The sequence below is a fragment of the Cydia splendana genome, chromosome 4, assembly GCF_910591565.1.
Source record: "Cydia splendana chromosome 4, ilCydSple1.2, whole genome shotgun sequence".
Lineage (NCBI taxonomy): Eukaryota > Metazoa > Arthropoda > Insecta > Lepidoptera > Tortricidae > Cydia > Cydia splendana.
Genome location: NC_085963.1, coordinates 16,163,055 through 16,188,124, shown reverse-complemented (window position 1 = coordinate 16,188,124; position 25,070 = coordinate 16,163,055). Strand labels below are relative to the sequence as shown.

General features: G+C 39.4%; 3 protein-coding genes and 1 long non-coding RNA gene across 4 annotated transcripts in view; 3 read left to right on the top strand and 1 right to left on the bottom strand.

Moving 5' to 3' along the window:
- Positions 1-6,581, top strand: part of LOC134790027 (trichohyalin-like) — a 39,632-nt gene extending 33,051 nt beyond the window's left edge. The window contains exons 5-8 of the mRNA XM_063760773.1: positions 3,015-3,119; positions 3,416-3,593; positions 3,941-4,079; positions 5,847-6,581. Coding sequence (XP_063616843.1) covers positions 3,015-3,119; positions 3,416-3,593; positions 3,941-4,079; positions 5,847-6,576 — 1,152 coding nt within the window. The 3' untranslated portion in view covers positions 6,577-6,581. The remainder of the gene's footprint in view (positions 1-3,014; positions 3,120-3,415; positions 3,594-3,940; positions 4,080-5,846) is intronic.
- The window catches only part of LOC134790059 (uncharacterized), a 509,644-nt gene that overhangs the window by 366,072 nt on the left and 118,502 nt on the right, over positions 1-25,070 (bottom strand). The gene's annotated exons all lie outside the window — the stretch shown is intronic.
- On the top strand, positions 14,887-22,110 carry LOC134790009 (ras-related GTP-binding protein C). The gene is made up of 8 exons (XM_063760752.1): positions 14,887-15,060; positions 15,156-15,301; positions 15,380-15,608; positions 16,153-16,248; positions 17,055-17,273; positions 18,917-19,059; positions 20,825-20,973; positions 21,760-22,110. Exons 1-8 carry the CDS (start codon positions 15,058-15,060, stop codon positions 21,933-21,935), a joined length of 1,161 nt encoding a protein of 386 aa, XP_063616822.1. The 5' UTR covers positions 14,887-15,057; the 3' UTR covers positions 21,936-22,110.
- Positions 24,161-25,070, top strand: part of LOC134790032 (phosphatidate phosphatase LPIN3) — a 41,329-nt gene continuing 40,419 nt past the window's right edge. The window contains exon 1 of the mRNA XM_063760782.1: positions 24,161-24,297. The gene's annotated coding sequence lies outside the window, so the exon portion shown is untranslated. The remainder of the gene's footprint in view (positions 24,298-25,070) is intronic.

The window sequence follows — 25,070 nt, the reverse complement described above, 5'->3', positions numbered from 1 at the left end:
TATAAAAAATGAAATTTTGAAAGTTAGCACGCTTAAAGTTCGTTTTTTTTGCATTAAGGTAACAGATTTTGACATGTCTTATTAAAAATTACCATTGAAAAATAAGTCATAGCAAATATGTTAGAATTATAAATCATATTAATCATATTAATGAGCAAGAGCACCCTAAACCGGCGAGCGTGTATGAGGAATGTTATGAATGTGAAGGAAGCGAAAGTGGTATGTCAGGATCGTAGCAAGTGGAAATCCGTGGTCTCTGCCTACCCCTCCGGGAAATAGGCGTGATTGTATGTATGTATGTATGTATGTATGTATTAATCATATAGGTACTTTTTTATATTCTTTTGCTTTCATAAGTAATATAAACTAATTTTTGAAAGCGTTTTTTAATAATTATTAATAAAAAGACACGTCATGATTGTTTACCTTCTTTCTAATGCTAAAAAATAACGAACTATAATAACCGGGCCTTATTTGGTACAGAACCTTGATTTGATAGGTACATCGGATATTCTGGGCCCCTGAGTTTGTTACGTAAAGGACAAAATGGTGACATGTGGTTAGAGCTGATACTGTTAAACTAGTGGTTCTGTCCGCTAAGTATAAAAAATAAGCTTCAGCGAACTCATTAAGCCTAGAAAAAACCCTACACCCTACTGCCACTTAAGTCAGTCTTGAGTCTTTGAATCAATTTCCGTAGTAGTACTACTACTACTAAGGTACTAGGAGGTAATAAGGCCTATAGTAGGTATAATAAGGCCTACCTGAAAAATAATGTTCTTACAACAGTGTAACCGTGTTAGTTATTTGAGTAACATATATGTAAAGTGATACAATTAAAAGCTAACAGCAAACCAGTACATAAATTATATCTTATGCACTTCTTATGAATTACACTCTTATAAAGGTTTCGGCTAATTACGCTTAATTACTTGAATAAAGGTAGATGAATTGCGTGCGGTCCAATAGGTAACCACAACTCACGGAGTCCAAAACAATAAGCTGATCAGCAAAGTCAAGTAAACAAAGCCAAGTCACAGTAGTAGAAAGATTATCGAGTTCCGTAAACGTAAGCCGGGTCAAAAAATTCAATCGCAACACAGTAAGTAATAAGAGAACGCCTCGTGGCAGTAACGCACGAAAAATAACATTGCAAATTGTCGGCAATGAGGCTCGCGCGGGTGCAAGCGTACGCATCTGTGTGCGTGCATTACACACACAAATACAGTCTCTCACGCCCCGTCAGAGCGACGGGTATATTCAGCTTGAAATCTCAAAATTGACTTTTAGCTCAGCTCCCGTTTCGTCTTAAAATGACCAGTAGGCTTAACACTGGAACGTCACGACAGTATCTCGCGCCATAGGGAAATAAGTAAGCATAGAGTGCTCACTCCATACATCAGTTACTAAAACCATAGAGAAATATAGTAAGACCATAGTCTAATAAAACATGGTCTTCCATTCCCAGAGTGACACGGGCCTACGTCACAACAACATGGCCGCTATATATAGCGCTATCGCATATTATCATATAGCGCTGTCGCATGATGACGTAGGCCCGTGTCAGTTAGGTGACCTAGAAAAGACGGAAATGGAGTACCAGGCGGAGTATATTATTATACCATGAGTAAGACGAGTGCTCACTCCATCCATACATCAGTTTTAGTACCAAAAAGATTAGTATTTTCACTATTTTTATAGTCGACATCTAGCATCGAGTAGCGGAATTATCAGTACTTTAAGTAGTAGTAGTAGTGTCACTGTCAAGTGACAATAGATGTAGCACCGACCCGAAAGTCTTATGTTCTGAACATAATACTAATCTATGAAAATACTAATCTTTTTGGTACCAAAACTGATCTACGGAGTGAGCACTCTTGTCTTACTATATTTCTCTATGCTAAAACGCATATTATTTTCGTAGTCGACATCTACCGTCAAGTAGCGGAATGATCAGTACTGCTACTCGACAATAGATGTTGCGATGAACGAAAACTAAAATTTTCGTCAGTCGCGACACACGTGACGTCTATCGAGTACCAGTACTGATAATTCCGCTAAATGTCGGCTACGAAAATAATAGGCGTTTTGGTATCAAAACTGGTGTAGGTATGGAGTGAGCACACTATGCTTACTTCTCTATGCTCGCGCGCAAAGTTCGAAAGTTAGAAAAAGATGGGTCGTCTATATCTGGCCCGCGAGACTGTCGCGACGCTCCTGTGCTTATTAGCCTACTGCGACGTCTGCGACTGGGTGCGACCTACTGTACTCTATATACTCTCTTGGATGATGCCCTCGATGGGCAAACCATCAACATTGTACTAACTATACAAACCCTAAGCTAACCTAACCTTACTATGGTATACAAACTAACGATATCGATGACGTTAACTTGACACTTTTGATTCATTCTAAAAAAACAAATAACGCGAGTAGGTGAATTTTAGATGTTTTTTATTTTGATAATGAAGCTAGTACTAATTATATTTTCTTAAACATTTTGCATCTCGTATTGGGTTTGGTGGTACTAAACAGTATAGGTGAGCCCAGCTGTAGCGTAGGGGGGAGTTTTAAGATAATTTTCTATAGATATATAGAAAACCGAATTTTCGTAGTGTTTCTGGCGGTAAAATGTCGAAAAGCCAGAAGAAATCCACCCAAGTTAGTATAGTACCTAATGAACTTACAAATATACATAATACTACACATACTACATATGTTTATGTCATCCAAGGGCAGCTAACTCACTGCCGACGATAAGATAAAAGATGATGATGACGCGATGAGTCGGTTTTTAATTTGTGCGCCTCTATAGGTAAGTCATATGTAAAAAAAAATCTTTAAAAAGTTTGTCGCCGGCAGTGTGCTTAGTCAGCTTAGTCGCCTAGTGCTGTTCTTTTTTTCACAAATAATACTTTTCTCGCGCGAAAAAATTACTTATCACTAGTCGACATGGGAATAATAGGCCCTGTTCACAAATTGTAGGTACGTCCTTCACCTTTTAAGTTTTTCAGGCCACCGACTCGGAAGCTAAAGGTGTAATAAGGTATACTTTATCCGATCGCACGTTCATTGAAAAGGGCTGGACTATGCTGCCCACGGAGAAAGTAGTTAGAAAGGTAATAATAAATGTACGAAGGACTCAGTCTACATCGTATAGTCAGCCAAGAAAGTGGTAGACCACTTTCTTGGCTGACCGTACCAAGCCCGTATAAGTTCAATACCTAAGAACTCTCGAATGATAGGTACTCCCTCAGTCACTGGTGTATGGCAAATATAATCCAGCTGATATGTACGTAATGTACGTGTACGAGGTATGACTGGGTTTTGGTACCGTCTTTAAAGTTGGAAATTAAGATGTAAAATTCTTAGTTTCTCATTATTTACAATATTTACCCATAAAATATATGTTTAGATGAACGTTTATCGCATGAGGCCAGCCAAGCCTGAGTTCGACTGGTTTGAGCACAATAAAAACAAAGGATTGCTGACATACGACTCCGGTGAAAAGTTGGCAGAGTTTGACGACGACGGGCACGGTCGCTGGTACTACAGGACTGGCAAATTAGCGCTGGATTATTACGACGCAGAAGGTTAACAACCATTAGCATTACACAATAAATCAATAGAAAAAATAATATATACTACCCATTCGTATCAGTCGCCGCTGCTAATCGGAGTGAACGGACGCCTTTCTCATCCTCTACCAAAAATCTGCGCTGCTGTTATCGTCCAATGGCCATATATTAATGGGTGACCAAAGTTTTCTAATCTTCCTTTACATTAGCTAGGTTATACAATTTGTAATTAAATGCCCGAGTACCTGTTTAAGAAGTTACTTGGTGCACCTGGCTGTAAAATTGCATGGCCATTTTATGAACGATTTAATCTAAAAGGACTTTAAGAAGCTTACCTATCTACCTAATTACGTTACTTTCAGAAACTAATGCTGGCCAGAGATTTGTTGTCTACAGCACCGGCCAACCCGATGAGCGGGGCCGATCCAGACCGAGGACTCTTCTAGCAACCTTCGACTACTCGGGGAACGGCATCGTGTTTGACCACACTGGCAAAATACGGTAGATACTCCTTTGAAGCTTAATACCTGAGCAGGATTTATGTACGGTCGAACCTTACATTCGACATTCTTAGCATAAACTAGTATGTACATTGTACAACCAAATTTACTTGAACCGCAAATTGCTAAAGAATCAATTTCCTCGACCGTACTTAGGTACATTTGCGCAAACAGTAGGCCAGCCAGCGGCTGCAATAGCTCTGAGAGTATCTGGATCTTTTGCCAAGATGATAAATATCCAGATCAATTTAATTTAGGTGGTGAGATAAACGCTATAGTCAGCGTGGGGCTACCCCATTCTACTAGAAGAGATTACTTGAATTATAACATATATATTTCCCTTGTTGACCACTATCTATAAAATATTAATTATCTTTGGACAACTTAGCTGTTTTAAGTATGTACCTACATAGTCATAGTCATATATTTATTCAAAAAAAAAACAATACAGGTATTGTGTTTGAAATACATGGCTTAAAACTAAAATTATTAAACAATTAATAAAATGTAAAGATAATCCTAAATCTTAACATAAATTATATCTTGCCTTCCCTTGCTGTACCTTATATTTTATGAACATAGGTAGTAGGTAATCTATCTACAAATATATAAGGACAACGTACAATCGCCATCAGATACCTATAGGTAGGTATCGGAGCGGCCGAGGTAAGGTCACTGTGGGCAAGTCCGTCTACAAGGCAAGTCCGTCAACACGTTATAACTTTTGAATTTGAAGGCGTATGCGACTTTGGAGTCCAGTCGATTAACCAGTTTTTCGCGCTAGTTCCGTCACTGTAAAACAGATGGCGCTGTGACAACCAACTTCAGAGCAATCCGCCTCAACAAGTCATTTCGTGTTTTGAACTCGAAGTCATAGTGCGACAACCGTTCGAAAAATTTTTTTTAAAACTAGTTTTTGAAAAGATTGTGCATCAGAAAGTAACTACGTAGGTAGCATAAGAACCAATTGTCTTTATTCTATTTTTAAAATATCAGAAATTAGCTTAGTTTTGTAATTATACGTTCCACAATTTATCATATAAAAATTTGACTAAGTTGGAAAGTCCGTCTATTATGTTCAAGGCAAGTCCGTCATATGCCGGACTTTCGTTAAATCAGAGATTACCAACTGTTTTTGCGACTTTAATATTATAACCATTTGATAAGGTATCAAAAAATCCTCCTGACGTTGCGCATGATGTTACTTTATTAAATTTTGATCTCAGTAAATTAAAAGAAACAATTAAAATTCATTTTAAAATTACTATTGATCTTTTATTTCGGAAATCAAAAAAATAATTATGTTTAAATATTTGCCAAAAAAGGTTTACCACCCCATCTTGGTAGTATATGCCGGACTTGCCTTTGTTTTAGAAAAATGGTGTTTATTTCGAATCTGAACCGTATATTGACAAGTTTAAAATACACTTTTCATTGTCTCGATCCGTTCTTTTTAGGAATTTGACTACGAACATATACACACCCATAGATTGGCTGATATCATAACTAGACGGACTTCCCTTAAACTGCACGGGAAGTCCGTCTACTCGCCGAATTTTAAAAAATGTCATTGTTTTTGCTTAATTTATGCTTGAAATGATCTGTCACTAAGGCTAAACTATTAATTATTAAATTCTTCATCGTATGCGATTACAAGCAGTAACATAGGTGAATAATTAACGGAACTAGATCACTCCAAAGTCAAAAAAAAATAAAGTATGCCGGACTTCGCCACAGTGACCTTACTCAAAAACCAGATTGATTTCAGGTTAAAGTATAACCAAACCGAAGGAGTAGTTCTCGATCGAACCATAGGCCCCGTGTCTCATTGGAAGTGGCACACCCTGAACGATCCCCCAGTCCTGCAGCAAGTCATGATAGATACCCAAATGCCATATAAAGATCCCACTATCCTAGCAATGGGTGACAAACAAGCAGACGCTAAACGACCAGACAATGAGGAAATGTTAGCCATAGAGTTCGAAAACTTTCTGAAAGAGAAGCGTCAAAAGATAACGCAATCACAATCATTCAAGCCGTTTCAGATTAAAATGAAAGCATTGAAAATAAATGAAAATTTTTCTCTACGCGTCTTAGACCAAGCATCGATATATTTGTTTTTTAGAGATGGTACTACAAATTTGAAGCTGAATATTGGCATGGTGTTGGATCATAAGGAGATCGTGGACACGGACACGGCGGAGATAGGGGAAGTGTCGAATACATTGGACAAGTTGCCGGCTTGTACGGACAGTATAGCAGAATTGCAGAAGGCCGTGGCAAAGGCGCAAGCGCAAGAGCGATTGCGTGTGCGCCACGAGTTACGGTTGAAACCTCCCCAGCCGTCCGAGAGCGCAGACGCGCTGCGTACCGGCTGCTCGCGCCCATTGCGCACACCCGTCGTGCAAGCTTCTTTATCGTCACGTGACAAAATGACCCCTAAACGCTTTAAGCCGTCATCGAGTTGCAATTTGTATTATAGTACACAACTTTTTTAATTCATAGATGTTGATGATTTGTATTTAATTTAATTATATTTAAACTTATTGTTATATGTACCTATATATATATATATATATATATATATATATATATATATATATATTCGTTTTACTATTTACTTAACTAAAATTTTCCCTAGACTAGACTGGTTAGCCGGCCAATGATGACGCTAGGAATAAGTCTCAACCTCTCGTGAGTCGTGAGTTTCGAATTTTCAATGTAAAGCAAACAAAATTAGAACGATAATAGCGCGAACGCTATCGGGAAGGGTAGGGAGATTTTGATTTATTTTCATTGACGTTTCGGACCAATCCTTTTTGCACAAAAATAACTTGAATCCTAATAGGGAATATTACGCGAAACTCTGCGTAGGGGGCGCCACTACCACAATCGGTCACAATATTGGGTCAACGCAGGCCCCGCAGGCCCCAACAAGGCTATCTCATTCTACCGCATGGCTGCGTTCCAAGGGACGCAGCCATGCGGTAGAATGAGATTGCAATATCACTTGCTCCCTCTAATGCATAAATGCGTCCCCCAGACTTGCCCACGCTGGCCCAATATGTTCAGGGGCCTTAAGGGTCTACCGCAAACGAGACAGCCGAAATTTTGTTATCTAACCTCTCTATCACTCTTACATATTCGAGCGATAAAGAGGCAACTCCTCCACGCGAGCTAGGCGAACGCGAGGCGAGGCGAGCCACGAGTCCATCCCTTAGGCCGGAGCCCCACTGCTGCGCACGCTATGTACACGGCCCACGTTTTAATACAATCCGTGGGCAACCCCACGAAATTTTGTATATATTCGCGTCTCGTGGCTCGGCTCGCGGCTCGGCTCGTGGCTCGCACGCGAATGTAAGCCGCGGGTTAAATGTTAAGGCCGTAACACACTATCGCACCGCACCAAGGTCATTGTGCGATGCACCGATAAGTAAGAGCGAGAAAGAGATATCGCTTTCTCGCTCTTACTTATGACCTTGGTGCGGTGCGATAGTGTGCTACCACTATTATAGGGAGCGTGCATGAAGTATAGGGGGCAGCATAGGAGCAGTCAGATTTTTGGCGCGAGGCGTAAACGTGAAGCCCCCCCCAGACTATGCGCGTGAATCGCGGGCGAAGCCGCGAACGCGAGTGTGGAGTCGATTTCGCAGGTCTGCGTTCAGGACTCCACACTCATCACGTTCGCGGCTTTGCGCCGCGATTCGCGCACGAGTGTAGAGGAGGTTTGACGTTTATGCTTCCGATGTAGCCCACAAGATGGCAGAACCTACTATGCACAAGGAAACGTAGCTACGAGAACGGTAGATGGTAAAGTAGCTAACACACTATCGCACCGCATCAAGGTCATTGTGGGACGCACCCATAAGTAAGAGGGAGAAAGCGATATCTCTTTCTCCCTCCTACTTATGGGCCCACAATGACCTTGGTGCGGTGCGGTAGTGTGTTACGCCTATAACACTTGCTTTGGCAATGTACAAGTACATTGCACAAGAAAACCTTTATGGCGGCAAGACGTGTTTTGAAAACTCTTGTGTAAAATTATTAATTTAATATTCAATTAACGCGTGTCTTTCAGTTATTTGTGTTTTAAATTATTCATAAATTATTAACTTTCTGGTTTTTCATAAATTTGAAGCGGTCCCGAATGTTACAGTCGGGATAAAGCCCCCTCCAGACTATGCCCGTGAATCGCGGGCGAACGCGAATGTGGAGTCGATTTCGCTGTCTGCGAAAATCGACGCCACACTCGCGTTCGCGGCTACGCGCCGCGATTCGCGCACGAGTGTGGAGGGGGCTTTCAAAACCAATGTCCCACAATGGAGATGATGGCGCAAATGAAGCTACAAATCACGTAAATAGCGACGATGAATGGACATTAGTTACCAAAAATCCAAAACGCCGTTATGTGTTTAACCCAGACTTATCCGTGGGCACAGAAATAAGCATTACTTGCAAAGATAAGCTGCCGAAACAATTTGCGCTAGCGAAGCTATTAAAAAGTTATTCTAGGTATCATTAGAGTCAGGTACGTTAATTCATATAAAGTGCTTGTCCAATTTGATAATGAAACCAGCGCTGAGTGGCTTATTTCTGTCACCGTAAAATTGTAAACACTCGTCAGTTTATAATATCGCTAGTTAAATTATAAACTGACGGTAGGGAGATTACAATCTAACCTAACCTAACCTACGTTAGATTATAAACTAACGGGTTCACAATCTTACGGTGGTATTTCCAAGGTTGCTATACATGAGGAGTTGGACTGGCGGTGCCAAAAAACTTACGAGGTTGGTGTTTCTTATGGCATTATAAAAGATGTGGATTTAGATTTAAGTGAAAAAGATATGATAGAGAGTATGACATGTGGAGTAGAAATAGTTACAGTAAAAAGATTAAGTAGAAAAAGTTCAGATGAATCAGGATGGAAGGACAGTGAGACCGTACGTGTATGTTTCAAAGGCCCCATATTACCACCTTACGTTTATATTTGGTTTATATATGTCGCAGTCGGATCGTATAATCCGCCGTATTACATTACGGCTAGCCGTTTTCAAAAACAGGGGCGTTTTGAAATGCGGCGGTTTAACGATTAGCCGGATTGAATGCGGCTGAATGAGAATCCGCCGGAATGTATTCGGCGCCATACGTTCTTCAACACGGCTAGCCGTAATGTAATACAGCGAGTCATTAGCCGCCGCTTTGACAGTTTTTAGTTCCCATTTTTAACACCCGTGGCGCTGCCTGACAAACGCTGGGGTGTCCATCAAATCTGGAGTTCGTCGGACTGTTTCTTTTCAAAAAACATTTCTTTCGCAACTTAACTAGACGGAGCCCCGCTTCGCGGGGCTCCTATTTCTGAGCGGTTTGCCCTTCGGGCATCTGAAGCTACCTAACGAACCTAACCTACCTACCTATTGATTTAGTGAGACGTCCGTGAAAACATTACACTTTGGGGAAAAAAGCGTAGGTAGGTAAGTAGGTTAGGTTTGTTAGGTAGCTTCAGATGCCCGAAGGGCAAACCGCCCAGAAATAGGAGCCCCGCTTGCGGGGCTCCGTCTATTTAAGTTGCGAAGGAAATGTTTTGGAAAATAAACACATGTAGTGCGGTGGGACCATGGTAAAAATAAATTAAATTGCAAACATTGTCAAACTCCGGTTACGTAGGCGACCGAAAGAACTGGTCACTCTACAATCTAAAATAGTAGTACGATGCGGCTAAACGTTGGCCGCCTTATTGAAGAACGTATCGCAATGACAATCCGGCTAATCGTCGAACCGCCGCATTTCAAAACGCCCCTGTTTTTGATAACGGCTAGCCGTAATGTAATACGGCGGATTATACGATCTGACTACGACATATACATGAAATGCGAGTTAAGGTTGAACCATACTTATTTCCTGTATCACAATGTGCCAATTGCTGGCGGTATGGTCATACAAAGAAAACGTGTTCCAAAAAATCTACTTGTCCTAAGTGTGGAGGTCATCATTCAAATTGCGAAACAACTGTATTTACTGTAGGAAATCACACGGCTCTAGACAAAATTTGTCCGCTCTACCAAAAAGAAAGAAACATAAGGAAAATTATGGCTGAATTTAATTGTACATATAAAAAGGCGTTGAATAAATATGAACCAGGTTCTAGCAGCCCGTCAGCCCCGGCGGCATCGATGTATCAGGAAAACTTTCCCCCGACGCTTAGGACAACTGAGATGACTTCAGTGGCTGAAACATCAACAGTGGAGCCTGCGGTAATCGAACCAGAGGGGCTACCGCGAAAACCGAAATTCGCAAATTGCGGGGATCTTACTCTTTTACTCCAATGAAGGCGTAATTAGAGTGACAGAGAAAAATGCCCGCAATTGACGATTTTCGGTATTGGCGGTAGCCCTACAGCATATGCAAAAATAGTGACAACCCAAGCTGTAGTTCATAGTGATGCCCCAGGTAAAAATAATGTATCGTTTACACCACCTAAAAAGGCAAGCCGTACTAAACCTAAACGCAGGAAGTCCGAAGTGAGAGAAAAATATGACTGTATGTCTGATAATAACTTGTCAAATATAGAAACTGATGACAATGACGTTCTACCAGAAATAACGAGCAAACCCAAGGAAGTAAGTGAAAATAAACTTAAATTTAGTTCACTAATTGATAAGTTAAAAGATATCATATTCATGAAAAACTTGACGATTGTTGAAAAAATAAAATTAGGAGTTCAAACTGGATTAGAATGGCTTTTATCTTCGAGCAACACCGGCTTCCGACACGTCGGAAGGGAGGGGCCCAAGCGATATCTCACCGTACAAATCTCTCTACCATTTTTCGCGGGGGGAAAGGTGCACACAGTCGCACTTCTCACACACTTATATACAAAATCCAATCTGTAATGACGACACAAATACATAGAAAATGACACACGTCAAATACAAATCTTGCAAACCTCGATCTCTTTTTGTGTACGGACGAGTCACAAGTGTCACAACCTTAAGCCCCCTCCAGACTATGTGCGTGAATCGGCAATATTGCGGCAATATGGCGGAAAAACATCAGCTGATCGAGTTTAACTGTTATCTATGACATCATACGTGATTTAGCTGTTTTTCCATTTTGTTTTATTGTAAAACCGTAAAATATAGCTGCTTAATACAATATAATCATATTATAATAATCATATTATAACTAGCAAAAAGCAGAGCTGTGTAAGGGCTCGCGGAGTTTTTCTACCGAAACGTACCGGACCGCGACTTTGATCCAATCCGAGGCTTGTTTCATGTTCGATTGAGTGAGTACGTAATAATTCCGTTAAGAACGCAGCTATAAGTGATAGCAAGAAAGAAATATACTAACCGGACCCCGGTTGCTGTCCGGTACGTCTGTCTGTTACAGCTTTTACTTTGTCCATTAAAAGCGTGTCCAGACGACAAAATCAAATTGCCAATATCATCCATCCACACGTATACATTTTCATAAGCGCTTATTACATCCTACACGGTCGCCCAGTACTTTTTGTAAGGAAGCCAACTGGCTTTCCTACAGAATGTTGGGTCAGCGACCCAATGTCCTTGAATTTATTTTTGCGTCCACACCACACAATTGAGCGAAATACTATCTCGCCTGGACACCTAGTGGCGGTAATCACGCTGCTCCGCACATAAATACACACACACACACACAGTTCCACTAGGTACAGCCAGGGTTCAGCATCAGCTCTATCTTGGGTACTGCTCTTCTAAGTGCTCATTAAGACGTGTCAGATGACCAAAACAGCGTGTGCCTATGTTGCACTAAACCTGAGTTCCACTAGGTACAGCCTGCGTTCAGCATCAGGTCTATCTTGGGTACTAATCTCCTAAGTGCTCATCAAGACGAGTCGGATGACCAAAACAGCGTGTGCCTATGTTGCACCAAACCTGAGTTCCAATAGGTACAGCCAGGGTTCAGCATCAGCTTTATCTTGGGTACTACTCCTAAGTGCTCATCAAGACGAGTCGGATGACCAAACCAGCGTGTGCCTATGTTGCGACAAACCTATGAGTTCCACTAGGTACTGCCAGAGTTCAGCATCAGCTCTATCTTGGGTACTGCTCTCCCAAGTGCTCATCAAGACGTCTCGAGTGACTAAAACAGCGTGTACCTGTGTTGCACCAAACCTGAGTTCCACTAGGTACAGCCAGGGTTCAGCATCAGCTCTATCTTGGGTACTACTTTCCTAAGTACTCATCAAGACGAGTTGCATGACCAAAACAGCGTGTGCCTATGTTGCACCAGACCTGAGTTCCAATAGGTACAGCCAGGGTTCAGCATCAGCTTTATCTTGGGTACTACTCTCCTAAGTGCTCATCAAGACGAGTCGGATGACCAAAACAGCGTGTGCCTATGTTGTTAAAACCCGAGCTCCATTAGGTACTATCAGGGTTCAGGATCAGCTATCTTGGGTACTGGTCTACCCAGTGATCATCATGACGAGTGGGATATCCAAAACAGCGTGTGTCTATATATGTTGCACCAAACCCGAGCTCCACTATGTACTACCAGGGTTCAGCATCAGCTCTATTTTGGGTACTACTCTCCTAAGTGCTCATCGACTTGTCTCACGATGAGTCGGATGACCAAAACGTAATGTGCCTTTGTTGCACCAAACCTGAGTTCTACTAGGTACTGCCAGGGTTCTGGGTCATTTTGTTGAACTTCACGCCGACGTTGCAATTGGCGTGCAGTCGGCGTGCAGTTCCTATACAAGTTGCATTCGGGTTATAGTCCATCTGTATCGGCCCTAAGCCCTAAATCACTAAGTTTGTATTAATATGCTTATCTTTATTTATAATTTTAGCAGTTCCAAGCAATAGTAACACTAAAACTGTTTCTCGAACTGAAAATACCCGATTTAAGTTTGCTAACACAACATGACTGATTAGTTCATCACTTTCATCAGCGTCACGCTGCGTCTTACGTAAGCGAACAACTCGCGAAAGCGACGCGGTGCGGCGCGGCGGGCCCAAGGCGTTCGCGTTCGCATCGAGATCGCCCACGTAGGACACTTCTATAGGTATCAAAAGATTGATTCACCCCGCGCCGCATCGCTTCTCTTCGCGTTCGCGTGTTGTTCGCCTACGTAGTACGCTGCGTCACAAAACATACGAGTAAATTTTATTGACCTCCGCAGTGAATATACAGCAAAATTGATTGTTCTAGTAGGTATTCACAAAAAACTTAATTGCTAAATTGGGAATCAAACCAAGCGAAGCGAAGTGGGTCTGAATCCAAATTTTTAATCCACTTTTGTATTCATCGTTGATAATGGCGTAAACGCCATCTGTCAGAAAAACAAATAATTATAACTTAACTTTAGCACGAATGTTAATTTCATCTGTTCTCCAACAGATGGCGTTAGTAGTAATACAAAGTGTTATTCTTTTATTTTATTTTTTTAAGTTTATAAAATGATATTTTTATGTTTGATAACACATCTAGACATGAATTTGAATTATTATGTTAAATCTCAAACCTAACAGTGCAGTAGTTTTTCCGTAAAGTGTACCACAAGAATGCATAGATTGTCGAATAGTGATAGGGCTCGCTTCGCTCGCCCTAATTAAAAGCGTTAACAGACTATCGCACCGCACCGCGACCTTGGTGCGGTGCGGAGCATTTATCGATAGTGTGTAAGCTTCCATCGCACATAATTATTATTAATAGCGGTCGGTGGGCATGCACGTCGTGTGCACGTCGCACCAACTGACAGGTAATATTTATCTTGCCACAGAGGAGCCAAAATATTGTGTAAAGCGCCCTCCACACTCATGCGCGATTCGCGGCGCGAAGCCGCGAACGCAAGTGTGGCGTCGATTTCGCAGATTGTTCAAGCCTTCGCGCCTTGTTCTCCGTTTTTTGTCGGTATTTCGGCCCGCGTCAAAGGAGACGCGAAGCGCGAACTTGCAAGACTCCACATTACACAATATATTGGCTCCTCTGTAGCAAGATAAATATTAATTATATTATGATTATATTATATTAAGCAGATATATTTTACGGTTTTACAATAAAACAAAATGGAAAAATAGCTAAATCACGTATGATGCCATAGATAACTAACAGTTAAACTCGATCAGCTGATGTTTTTCCGCCATATTGCCGCAAACCAAACCGCGAAATCGCCGTGAAGTGTGCGAGTGTGGAGTCATACGTCAACTTCGCGATATGTTCGCTCCGCGACGTCGCGCCGCGATTCGCGCACATAGTCTGGAGGGGGCTTAATGTGGAGTCTTGCAAGTTTGCGCTTCGCGTCTCCTTTGACGCGGGCTGAAATACCGACAAAAAACGGAGAACAAGGCGCGAAGGCGTGAACAATCTGTGAAATCGACGCCACACTGGCGTTCTCGGCTTCGCGCCGCGAATCGCGCATGAGTGTGGAGGGCGCTTTTGAGGTAAACTATGTAATGACATGAATCTAGTATTAAACTGGATTGGGCATGACTGGTGGGGATAACTGACAGAACGGGATAGTCTTACGTATCTTTCAGTAAGAGTAGCAGAGAAAGCGCTATTATTGTTTGTCCTTGTCACAGTCTCACATATTTTTTGTTCCCCACCTTTTTTTTAGTATGGATAATGGTGGGCAACAAATAAATTCGACCAATCATAGTGACGCATTTGCGTATGTTTTGTCCCTCACGGAGGCACGCGTATACCACTTCTATAGGATCCTACCTTCTATGATGTAATGATTACGATTATGATTAAGTATTGCGTAAAAAGAAACGTAAAAAACGCCACTAATGTCAGCTGTCTATGTCCAACCCACTTCTGTCATATCATGTCTAGGACTTTGATGAGTTTGGTCGAATCGCAATATCTTCCTTTTTGTCTTTCTTTTTTATTAGTTGATTGTGTACAATATCTGTAATTACATCTTAAAATGTATTAATACATAATTTATATGGTATCACAATACATGTCTTACGATATCCGTCATCATGGTAAGTTTACAGGTTTTTTGGGAAGTACTTAGTTTATCAAGCAATAAGCATATTCATACTATCACATTATGTGCTACCTTTTTTTTATATTTTAGAGTTATCAAGATGAGCCCAGTGGTTATGATGTGGGATCATTTCCCAAGGACTTTAGTTACGGGCCTTTCGAACAGAACGGGGAAGGAGACAACACGTCATTACAAGAGGATCATAAGCCACGGATTTTACTCATGGGTTTGAGAAGGTATATTTGTTTCTAAAATGAAATACAACACGGTGTTGTAAAATAAAACTCATCTCATTTCTTGTTTAATTGTTATAGGTCAGGGAAATCATCAATCCAGAAAGTAGTTTTTCACAAAATGTCCCCTAACGAAACATTGTTTTTGGAATCCACAAACAAAATAGTGAAAGATGACATAAATAACAGCAGCTTTGTTCAGTTTCAAATTTGGGACTTTCCGGGACAAATTGATTTTTTTGATCCCACTTTTGATTCTGATACTATATTTGGTGGATGTGGGGCCCTCGTATTTGTTATTGATGCACAGGTGAGTTTTGATTCCAATATTTTTTTTTTTATTGTTTGTAGGCCTAGAAGTAGAGATCACTTTTAACTAACATAGTGATGGAGTTTCTGTTGTCTGACACTAGCATTAATTTGTTAAACAGCTTATTAACTGGGCTTGTAACATTAATAATCATGTTAATTGGATTAGCAAATAAATAATGATTAAGAACCCACAAGTGAATCTACTGACCATGCTAATAAATTGATTGAATGAGTGGACAATTTTCAAAAATTTTCATTTTTCAACAATATTTTTAACCTTTTGAACGCCAGACGGCGAAAGAATATGCCGTGCCCCGGACGCCAGGCGATTGCCATTATTTAAGTGAAATTGAACTTTACCGAGTCCTGCGTAAGTCCCTATTGCATTGGTGAAGCTGACGTCTGTAGCCATCGATGGTGTCCATGGTAAGACTTTCCGATGACGGCCATAGCCGTCTGTGGCTGTCACAAGCTTAATTTGTGTTTCTTGTCAGAATCATGTTTATAATGTTTTAAAAAATGAATTTTTATTTATCTTCCAGGATGACTATGGAGATGCTTTAAATAAGTTGCAGCTTACAGTCACTAAAGCATATAGAGTCAATAGTAACATTAAGTTTGAAGTATTTATCCACAAAGTAAGTACCTACATACAACCAATATATTACTTACAATGTATTGTGTTTATAAAATTTAATTATGTACTCATGTCTCCAGCTTGGGACTGGGTTATCATCATATGATTCAATAACAAATAAATTAACAATTATAAATCTAGAATTACTGCCATAAGTCAGTATTGAAGCTGTCTAGTGCATGATTTAATGGATTTCTCATTATTAAGAGTTTTAATAATACCAATGAATACTGACTTCAATACAGTTTATACACAGTCTCTATTTAAGTATATAAGTACTCTAATTTACATAGGGTAAAACATGTGTGCGACAGGTTTGTTATGAAGATTGATGCAATTAATATTAATTATTATTTTTTTTACATCATCAAATAATTTCAAGAGCTAAAACTGAATGTAGTTAATAAATCCCTACTAATATTATAAATGTCTGTCTGTCTGTTACCTCACACTTAAACTGCTGAACCAATTTAGATGAAATTTGGTATGGGCATAGTTTGAGACCAGACCTGCTATCATAACTTCCGTTCTTGTGTGTGAGTGTATACATACATCTAGCGCGACTTCAAGTATGGACTCTCGCGCGACAACGCAAGTGGTGCTATTTCAGCTATTTGGTCTGAGAGAAGGACATAGCGTGGTTTTTATTAATCATCATCATGCCACGCAGATGAAGACACGAGCAGAAGCTAGTTAAAGATAAATTCCATTAAATAATTAGTACTGGTATTAGGATTCTACATACAATACAAGGATAACGTGAAATATCTTTAATGTAGCACTTAAAATTTTTTGCTTAATTTTCAGGTTGACGGTCTTAATGATGACTACAAGATGGAATCTCAGAGAGACATCCACCAGCGAGCAACAGATGACTTGGCAGAAGCAGGACTAGAACATGTGCATTTGTCATTCCACTTGACCTCCATCTATGACCATTCCATCTTTGAAGCATTCAGCAAAGTAGTCCAAAAGTTAATACCGCAACTACCAACATTAGAAAATTTACTCAACATACTCATCTCTGTATGTATAGTTCAGTTTTAGGAGGCCATTATTATTTATATCACTTGAATTTAATATCTATATTAGCTAATTACGTGAATTTCTCAATATCTTTATGTTTGTTTGAATGCATCACATATCTGTTATAAAGTGCTAGTGCAAATTCACTTTCCACTGATCTATTGGATTTTGTAACTACATTTATATGTAGGTACATATACTATTGGCTTTAATATTGTTAGTATCTAAGCCATGTACATAGATAAATAAGTACCTAAGCTTTGCGAAAACTTATTTTACAATACATATAGTCCTATTTTCCCGCACTAGTGCGTAAAATAGCACTTTTCGTGCGTATGTCAAAAGTTTAAAGGGTCATATGTACTTACTGTAAAACGTTGTACGATACACGTTCCTCTTTTCCGCACTTGTATCGTAAATAACTATTACAGTACATATGGTTACCTACTTTTCCGCACTAGTGCGTGAAATATCACTTCATGCGTATCATGGTATAATAATATACTCCGCCTGGTACTCTATTCCGAGATTCGCGTATGACCTAACTGACACGGGCCTACGTCATCATGCTGTTTACAGGTTCTCAAACTTTAAAATGTGGGAGAATTTAAACCTTTTTATTTTATTTTATTTTTATTTTATTTATTTATTTAAGTTATTCATGTAGAAACACATAGTAAAATAAAACAAATCTAATGTATTAAATTAAACTTTATTTATCTATACAAGACAAACGTTTGAAAAACGAATTCACAGTTACACATTAATTACCAAGCTTACGACGTGAAAAGTTTGGAAAACACTGCGACTGCTGACACTGAGCGAGAAGGAAATAACAATTAACACGCGTTCGACAAGGATGACGGTCAGGGCATGAAGTTATCTAGATCCGAATTGTCAAATGTGACAGCGCTATCCTGTGTTGCCAGTAATGTAAACAGAATTACCCGAACGTCTGAAATTTCTTTCGTGAATCGGAAGATATTGCTAACAAATAATTAAAAATTACGTGTTATTGTAAAATTTAAGATAAAATACATACAAATGAAAATTATAAAATTATAAAGAAATATTTTAACTTATTAACCATAGGTATAATGTACCCATGTAACATGTTATGTTGAAATAAAGTGGCAATGTTATTGTGACGTAGGCCCGTGTCACTCTGGGAATAGAAGACCATGTTTTATTAGACCATGATGCGTATGTCAAAAGTTTAAAGAGCCATATGTACTGTAAAACGTACGATACACTTGCGAATAGGTAATTCGCAACTCGTGTCGATTTAAAACACTCCCTTCGGTCATGTTTTAATTTATCGCCACTCGTTTCGAATTTCCTCTTTTCCGCACTTGTATCGTAAATAACTATTACAGTACATAAGGTGCTACTTTCCCGCACTTGTGCGGAATAAGCACTTTCCGTGCCTATGTCGAAAATTGAAAGGGCCATATGTACTGTAAAACGATTGTTCTCCCTTCGGTCGTGTTTTAATTTATAACCACTCGTTGCGAATTTCCTACATTCCGCACTTGTATCGTAAATAACTATTTAATAAGATTTAAGCTTACTAGTTACTATCTTTTAAGCGAGGTTCTATGGCCATGTGGCAGTATACTATACACTACTATTTTTCATTTCAGAACTCAGGAATAGAAAAGGCGTTTCTATTTGATGTGGTATCCAAAATTTACATAGCGACAGATAGCTCTCCTGTGGACATGCAGAGCTACGAACTGTGCTGTGATATGATTGACGTTGTAATTGATATCTCCTGTATATACGGGTAAGATTCTACTCTATTCTGTTGAGGGTATAAATATATACACAAGGAAGTAAACACACTTCTTGTGTATATTTTACATAAAAGACCGTCTATAACCTCGCCGTATGAACTATGTATAACGATTATATAATGTTATTAATGTTACATCCCTATCAATACAATATAGTCCATCTAACAAATTATGTGCTGACGAAATACAGTGGCGTGCCTAGGGTTTTGGAGTAAAGCAAACCGAAAGATATGTTTTCGTAATAAATGTCCAATCTCACTCTTTGGACTCAAATTAATTTGCTAGTGTATCGCGGCGAGCTATCATAGCGCACAGGGCATACTAGGTAGTACTATAACTACTAGATAGAATTTTACAAACATATCAGAGGGCCTACCGCCTACCACGAACACTGAAGTTTGCAAATTGCATGCTTCTTTCTCTGTCACTCTAATTACGCCTTAATTGGAGTGGAATTTAATAATCCTTGTGTTTTGTAAACGGCCGTACAAAATTTTCTCTTAATGCGACTGACTTATCTGAGAATACACAAGTCGGGTGTTCGTTTTGGCGCGGAGGTGATATCCCGTTTTTATACAAAGTTTAACGATTTTACCTTGCCTTCGTTGAGTAATACGTGGACGCATCTCATACCGTCACAAGGTACAACTTCATCCATTGTTAACACTTATAAACGTCACAACAAACGAACAAATCCACATTCACTACTTAATTAAAATTCACTTAAATAAATTGAGCTTTCGTTACATTCGACTCGACTAAATAATAATACACTTGAAGTAAACGCGTGCCCGTGCGAACTTAACCAGCTAACTTTAATAATACGGGTTCATTTGGCGCGCAGTTTAAAAATAATCTATATTGATTATTGATCTTATCACTACGTAATTTCGGTAAGGCAACTAAGGCAAGCCCGGCTTTTGGGCTTGTATGGAAGTACCGCCACTGACGAAATAATATGTCAAGTACAAAGGTTAATCATTAGTGTTGGATGATTCACGTTTATCTGTTCTAATAATATAAATAACAAAATGTTCGCCAGTTTTGAATTTCGTTATCTCTAAATTAATAACATTCAACATACTTTTAAATAGGTCCCCCGATTGTATTAATTACGAGTCGCAATATTATTGATAAGAATCATAACTAAAATCAACCTAACCCCAAACAAGTAGTCTATGAGTACTAAATTGTACTTGCGACGTCATAGTTTACAATAGTTTACATGCATGAAACAACATCTATTTTTGACAACTATTATTAGGGGTGCTTTGGTATATCTAAGTCAAGCTATGGCCTATATTTTAATGTCAATTTAATTGTATCAGAGCATTGACGTATTATATCTAAGGGCTGGCCTTACGGGCACTAAAAATGGTACTAGTTCAGCGGTGTCACTCACCAATTCGAGCCAATCGCGCAGCCTAACGCAGCTAGTTGCGACCGATCGCGTGCGTGATGCGAACTCGTCAACCAATTGCGTGCGTGATGCGAACTCATCAACCAATCGCGTTGTAGCGGTGTCGGGTACTGGCCCCATTCATGCCCCATTCTTATTGCCCGTAAGGCCAGTCCTGAGATATTATACGTCAATGTATCAGAGACATAATTAAGCCCCTTACATATTCCGATTTTCCTTGATGTGGCTTTTTCTCTATGATGTGGCTAAACATGTTCCCCACAACCAGGAGAGGTCAATATCTCTTTGATTGTAATTAAATAATTTGTTCACTGACATTGTTCTTTTGGTTTCAGGATGGTAGATGAGACGGAAGTGAACACTTTCAACAGTCAAAGCTCAAGTCTAATAAAACTCAATAATGGTACTGTGCTTTACTTAAGAGAAGTCAACAAATTTCTTGCCCTCGTCTGTATTCTTCGTGAAGAGAACTTCCAAAAACAAGGTATGTCACTGTGTTACATATAGTCTAATCCAGCGGTCGGCAACCTTTTAGCAACCAAGAGCCACATAGCAGTTAACGAAGTGGACGCGGGCCGCACTTTGTTAATATTTATGACTTTATTAGACATTGTCGTTTGTCAATATTACATACTAAATAGCCAGGGGGGCTCGCGGGCCGCAAGTGAGAGGTTCGCGGGCCGCATGCGGCCCGCGGGCCGCCTGTTGCCGACCGCTGGTCTAAACTTTATTTGTTCAATCGGTTTACGCGCTCCGTAAACGCCTTAGCCCTAGTCTTTTCAATTTGATAATTTAAACAACAAAAAAAAGTTTTTTGTCACAAATTTAATTTTTGATACCTACATGCTTTTATCGCTGACTGTACTAAACTTTTCTTTCAACAAGCAACTCATCGAGATAATTGTAACAAACTAAAACACAATTAGTTTGCATTGTTTTATCACAGACTTCCTATAGCTAACTCCTGTGTCCATCATCAGATCAGCTCGACAGTACCATAATAATGCATCGTGACCCAATGTACATATGTATTTGAAGTTTCAGCTCAATCAAATAATAGGAATTAACTTGCAACTAATTTAGCTACATCTACACTATTAAGTCGCCCATTTTAGATTTACGGTGACAGTCGAGCGCTCTAAATTAAAGCGCTCTAGGACCAGTCCGGAGAAATTACTGTGGCTACAAAGCATTTGCTTGCATGAGTTACCCGCATAATACAATTTCCGGTTAGCGTTTTTATTAATAGTACAATACATTCAATTTGCAGGTGTAATAGACTACAATTTTCTGTGCTTCCGCGACGCTATAACGCAAGTGTTTGAATTACGCAACAAATGCCAGGCCCAATCAAGTACACGAGCGCCGTCAACGACGCCCGAGCCCATACCCAACGGCGCCGTCGACTCCACGGAGAGCACCTCCGACCTCCCGCAGAGTCCATAACAATAAACTTTCATTGGCTTTAATTCTTGAATATAGCAACCCAGTCTATATCATCAATTTTATCACACTTATTTTTGTTTAGAGATGATTATTAAATAACTGTTAAGATGCGTACCTCTTATATATATTTAATCATATAAAGATGTAAATAATAAAATTATAATTACGTTTTCTACCTGCTGTTTTTATTTACATACTAGTCCCTAGAATCAAAGAATATAATACTTGTCCCTGTACACTTTTTAAATTTGCCGCTCTTTTGTACTGACGGATATGGCTTGACAGAGTATAAAAAAATTTCTCCATGAGTTTCGTTACGCAAGAAATATTTGAATATGGCAATAATTAACTCTTGTACTATCTGGGTCAAGCAGATCTTGTCAGTAGAAAAAGGCGGCAAATTTGAAAAATGTAGGCGCGAAAGGATATCATCCCATAGAAAATTTGAATTTCGCGCCTTTTTCTACTGACAAGATTTGCTTGACCATCTATAGTGTAAACAACGTTATTTACGGTATTTGACGTCTGTCACTCACTACAGCAACACTACGTAAAATGTTTTGCACATCGAAATCACAAAGGAAAACAACTGCACTGCGAACGTTTACGTTCTACGTCTTTTTTTTTTTAATTTTAGGGTTGGCCGAACACCATCGTTATGAATCGGTAGTCGTCTAAGTAAATCGATATGAATATTTCATTTTTCTTTTAATAAAAATAAGGAAAAGGTGGATAATTAACTGTAAATATGGATATATTTATCGTCACTTAACAGACAACAAATTTGACACAGAAATAACATAAATAAACTTTAAAATAGATCCCCAGTTAGTTTCAATTTTGACAATGGGTGCGACCTACTCGGTCGGTGTATTAAATACACCGACCGACCGGTAGCTTGCGGGAAAACCATATAATTCTAGCTTTATTTAAATCTCAAATAAAAATTCATTATACGTCACATTTCGATACCTCAGTCTACGTGCCATCCAATCGTAATCGCTTGCTGTGACAATCGATTTGCGTTAGTTACATCTCTATATACGTCAGTCATAATGTGTCAAATACCGTAAATAAAGTTGTTTACACTATATAGATTCAGTAGATTCATGGTCCCATGTAACCCGCGTTTACATTCGCGTGCGAGTCACGAGACGCGAGTGTAAGCGGTGGTCTTGTGGCTCGGCTCGCTTGGAGGAGCGGGTTTTTGGGCACGAGTCAAAGGGGCTCGCGCAGGACGCGCGCTTGTTGTTTACATTCGCGTTCGGCTGTCATTATGTTACAAACATTATACCGTGCCGTTTGTATTTAAAATCGATTAGCTCGACGAGCTTACGAGCTCGAGGCGAACACGAGACGAGTTACGAGCCGAGCCACGAGCCGCGAATGTAAATAAGCTTTATGTCCGCTGTATGTCAGTGAATAGAGTAATTAGTGATGGGTCAAATCGAAAAATTTTCAAACCGAATAAGTCGACTCCGATTTAAACCCAAATCGGTTTGCAAACCGATTTGGCCAAGTCGATTTAACTTCTATTTTTTAATTATCAGTAGTTCAAACCGCTCCGTAGTCGCTTGGTTTTGAGTTGAAGAAATCGAATTGTAAATTTTACGGTTTGTTCGACCCTTAGAATCCTTAGAATAACACGACAGCAAAAACTTTTGACTTAAAACTTTTGTAATATTTTTTTACTTTCCGTTGTGCGGTAAATCAAAATGTCATTAATTGCTAAAGATAAAAAGGGAAAGCACTATACGAGCAAGCTGGAAAGAGCGTGCAGTCTCGTGCGATTCCGTGAGTCATTGCCGCGAATTCGTTCAGTTAGCAAATCAACGCGGCGCAAAACTGGCAAACCGATCCAAGTAAACCGCCAAATCGATCTCTTTAAGCCTATGCGAAATTGAACCTTACTACTTGAACCATAAGTTTCATTTTACTTTACCTGTAGATACCAAGTTTCGACTTGACTCGACTCAATAATGACGGCAATGTGCATGGCAACATTTTTCTTCGTGGTTTGAAGTCGATTCGTGTACATTTTATTATGCCTCAATATGTCCAACGAAAGTGACGCAGCAACAAATCGGAAAGGGTGCGCTTAGAGCGGGTGAACGTATCTTAAGTCGATTTACGGAACACTCAAGTCGATTTAGTCGACTTCAGACCTAAATCGGTTTGAACCGATTTGTGAAGTCGAATCGTAACATCGCTAAGAGTAATGTCAAATTGTCATCGATCAGTCACTTCATTGTCGATTGTCGTAAATAAAATTGAAGTTAACTAGGATTTTCTAGAATTTTTGACCCTGTTGTGACAAAATAAGTGCTCTAAATCTGTTTGCAGACATCTCTAGACAAAACCTGTAAGTTTTTCTATCAATCTTCAAGGTTACTCAATCTTTGTTCTGGGATTTGGTCTTATGGTTATCAATGGTATTTAATTTGTTATAAACTACATGTTGCCCCTATAAGTCTTGCATTTTTGGTACGAAGAACAACATAATATACAGAAAAAAAGTTGGGAGCAGTAGCTTTATTACAGTAGGAATTTACTCATCAGTAGGTACATTTGTGAAAACCGTTTGAGAGTTTCCTTTCTTCTTGTATAGTTACTTATTTAGGACACAGTTCTTATGTTTCTAGAATACTGGCATCATGTAATTATATAAGTTTTGTATTGACGTTTTGTTTCGATTCTAAATTAAGTACCATAATTTATTGACAATTGCATGGATATTAGTGTAGACCTATCTGTAAGAATATTATGATTGTTATTGTATTTTGTTTACTTATACATCTATTTTATGCTTTGCTATATAAAATAATAGTTCACAGTTAGGAAGGTATTACCCCAATTTGTATGGGATTCAGGTAGACAACCCATGGGTTGCTCATTGATCATTGCAATTTATCAATGTACACCCACTTGCAAAATTGCATGGTCACTTTGAATTAATTAATTCATAATGTGTCCGCAATTGTGTGGAGGTATCAAGTCGAAATTAAAACCATATACTCAGGTCTACAGTCCCTAGAAGCTGTGAAAAAATCAAATTTCTAAGTTAACATAAAAAAAGGTACGGCCATTTATGCCGCAAAAAACGTAAATTTTGACATTCTCAAGGGAATCAAAATT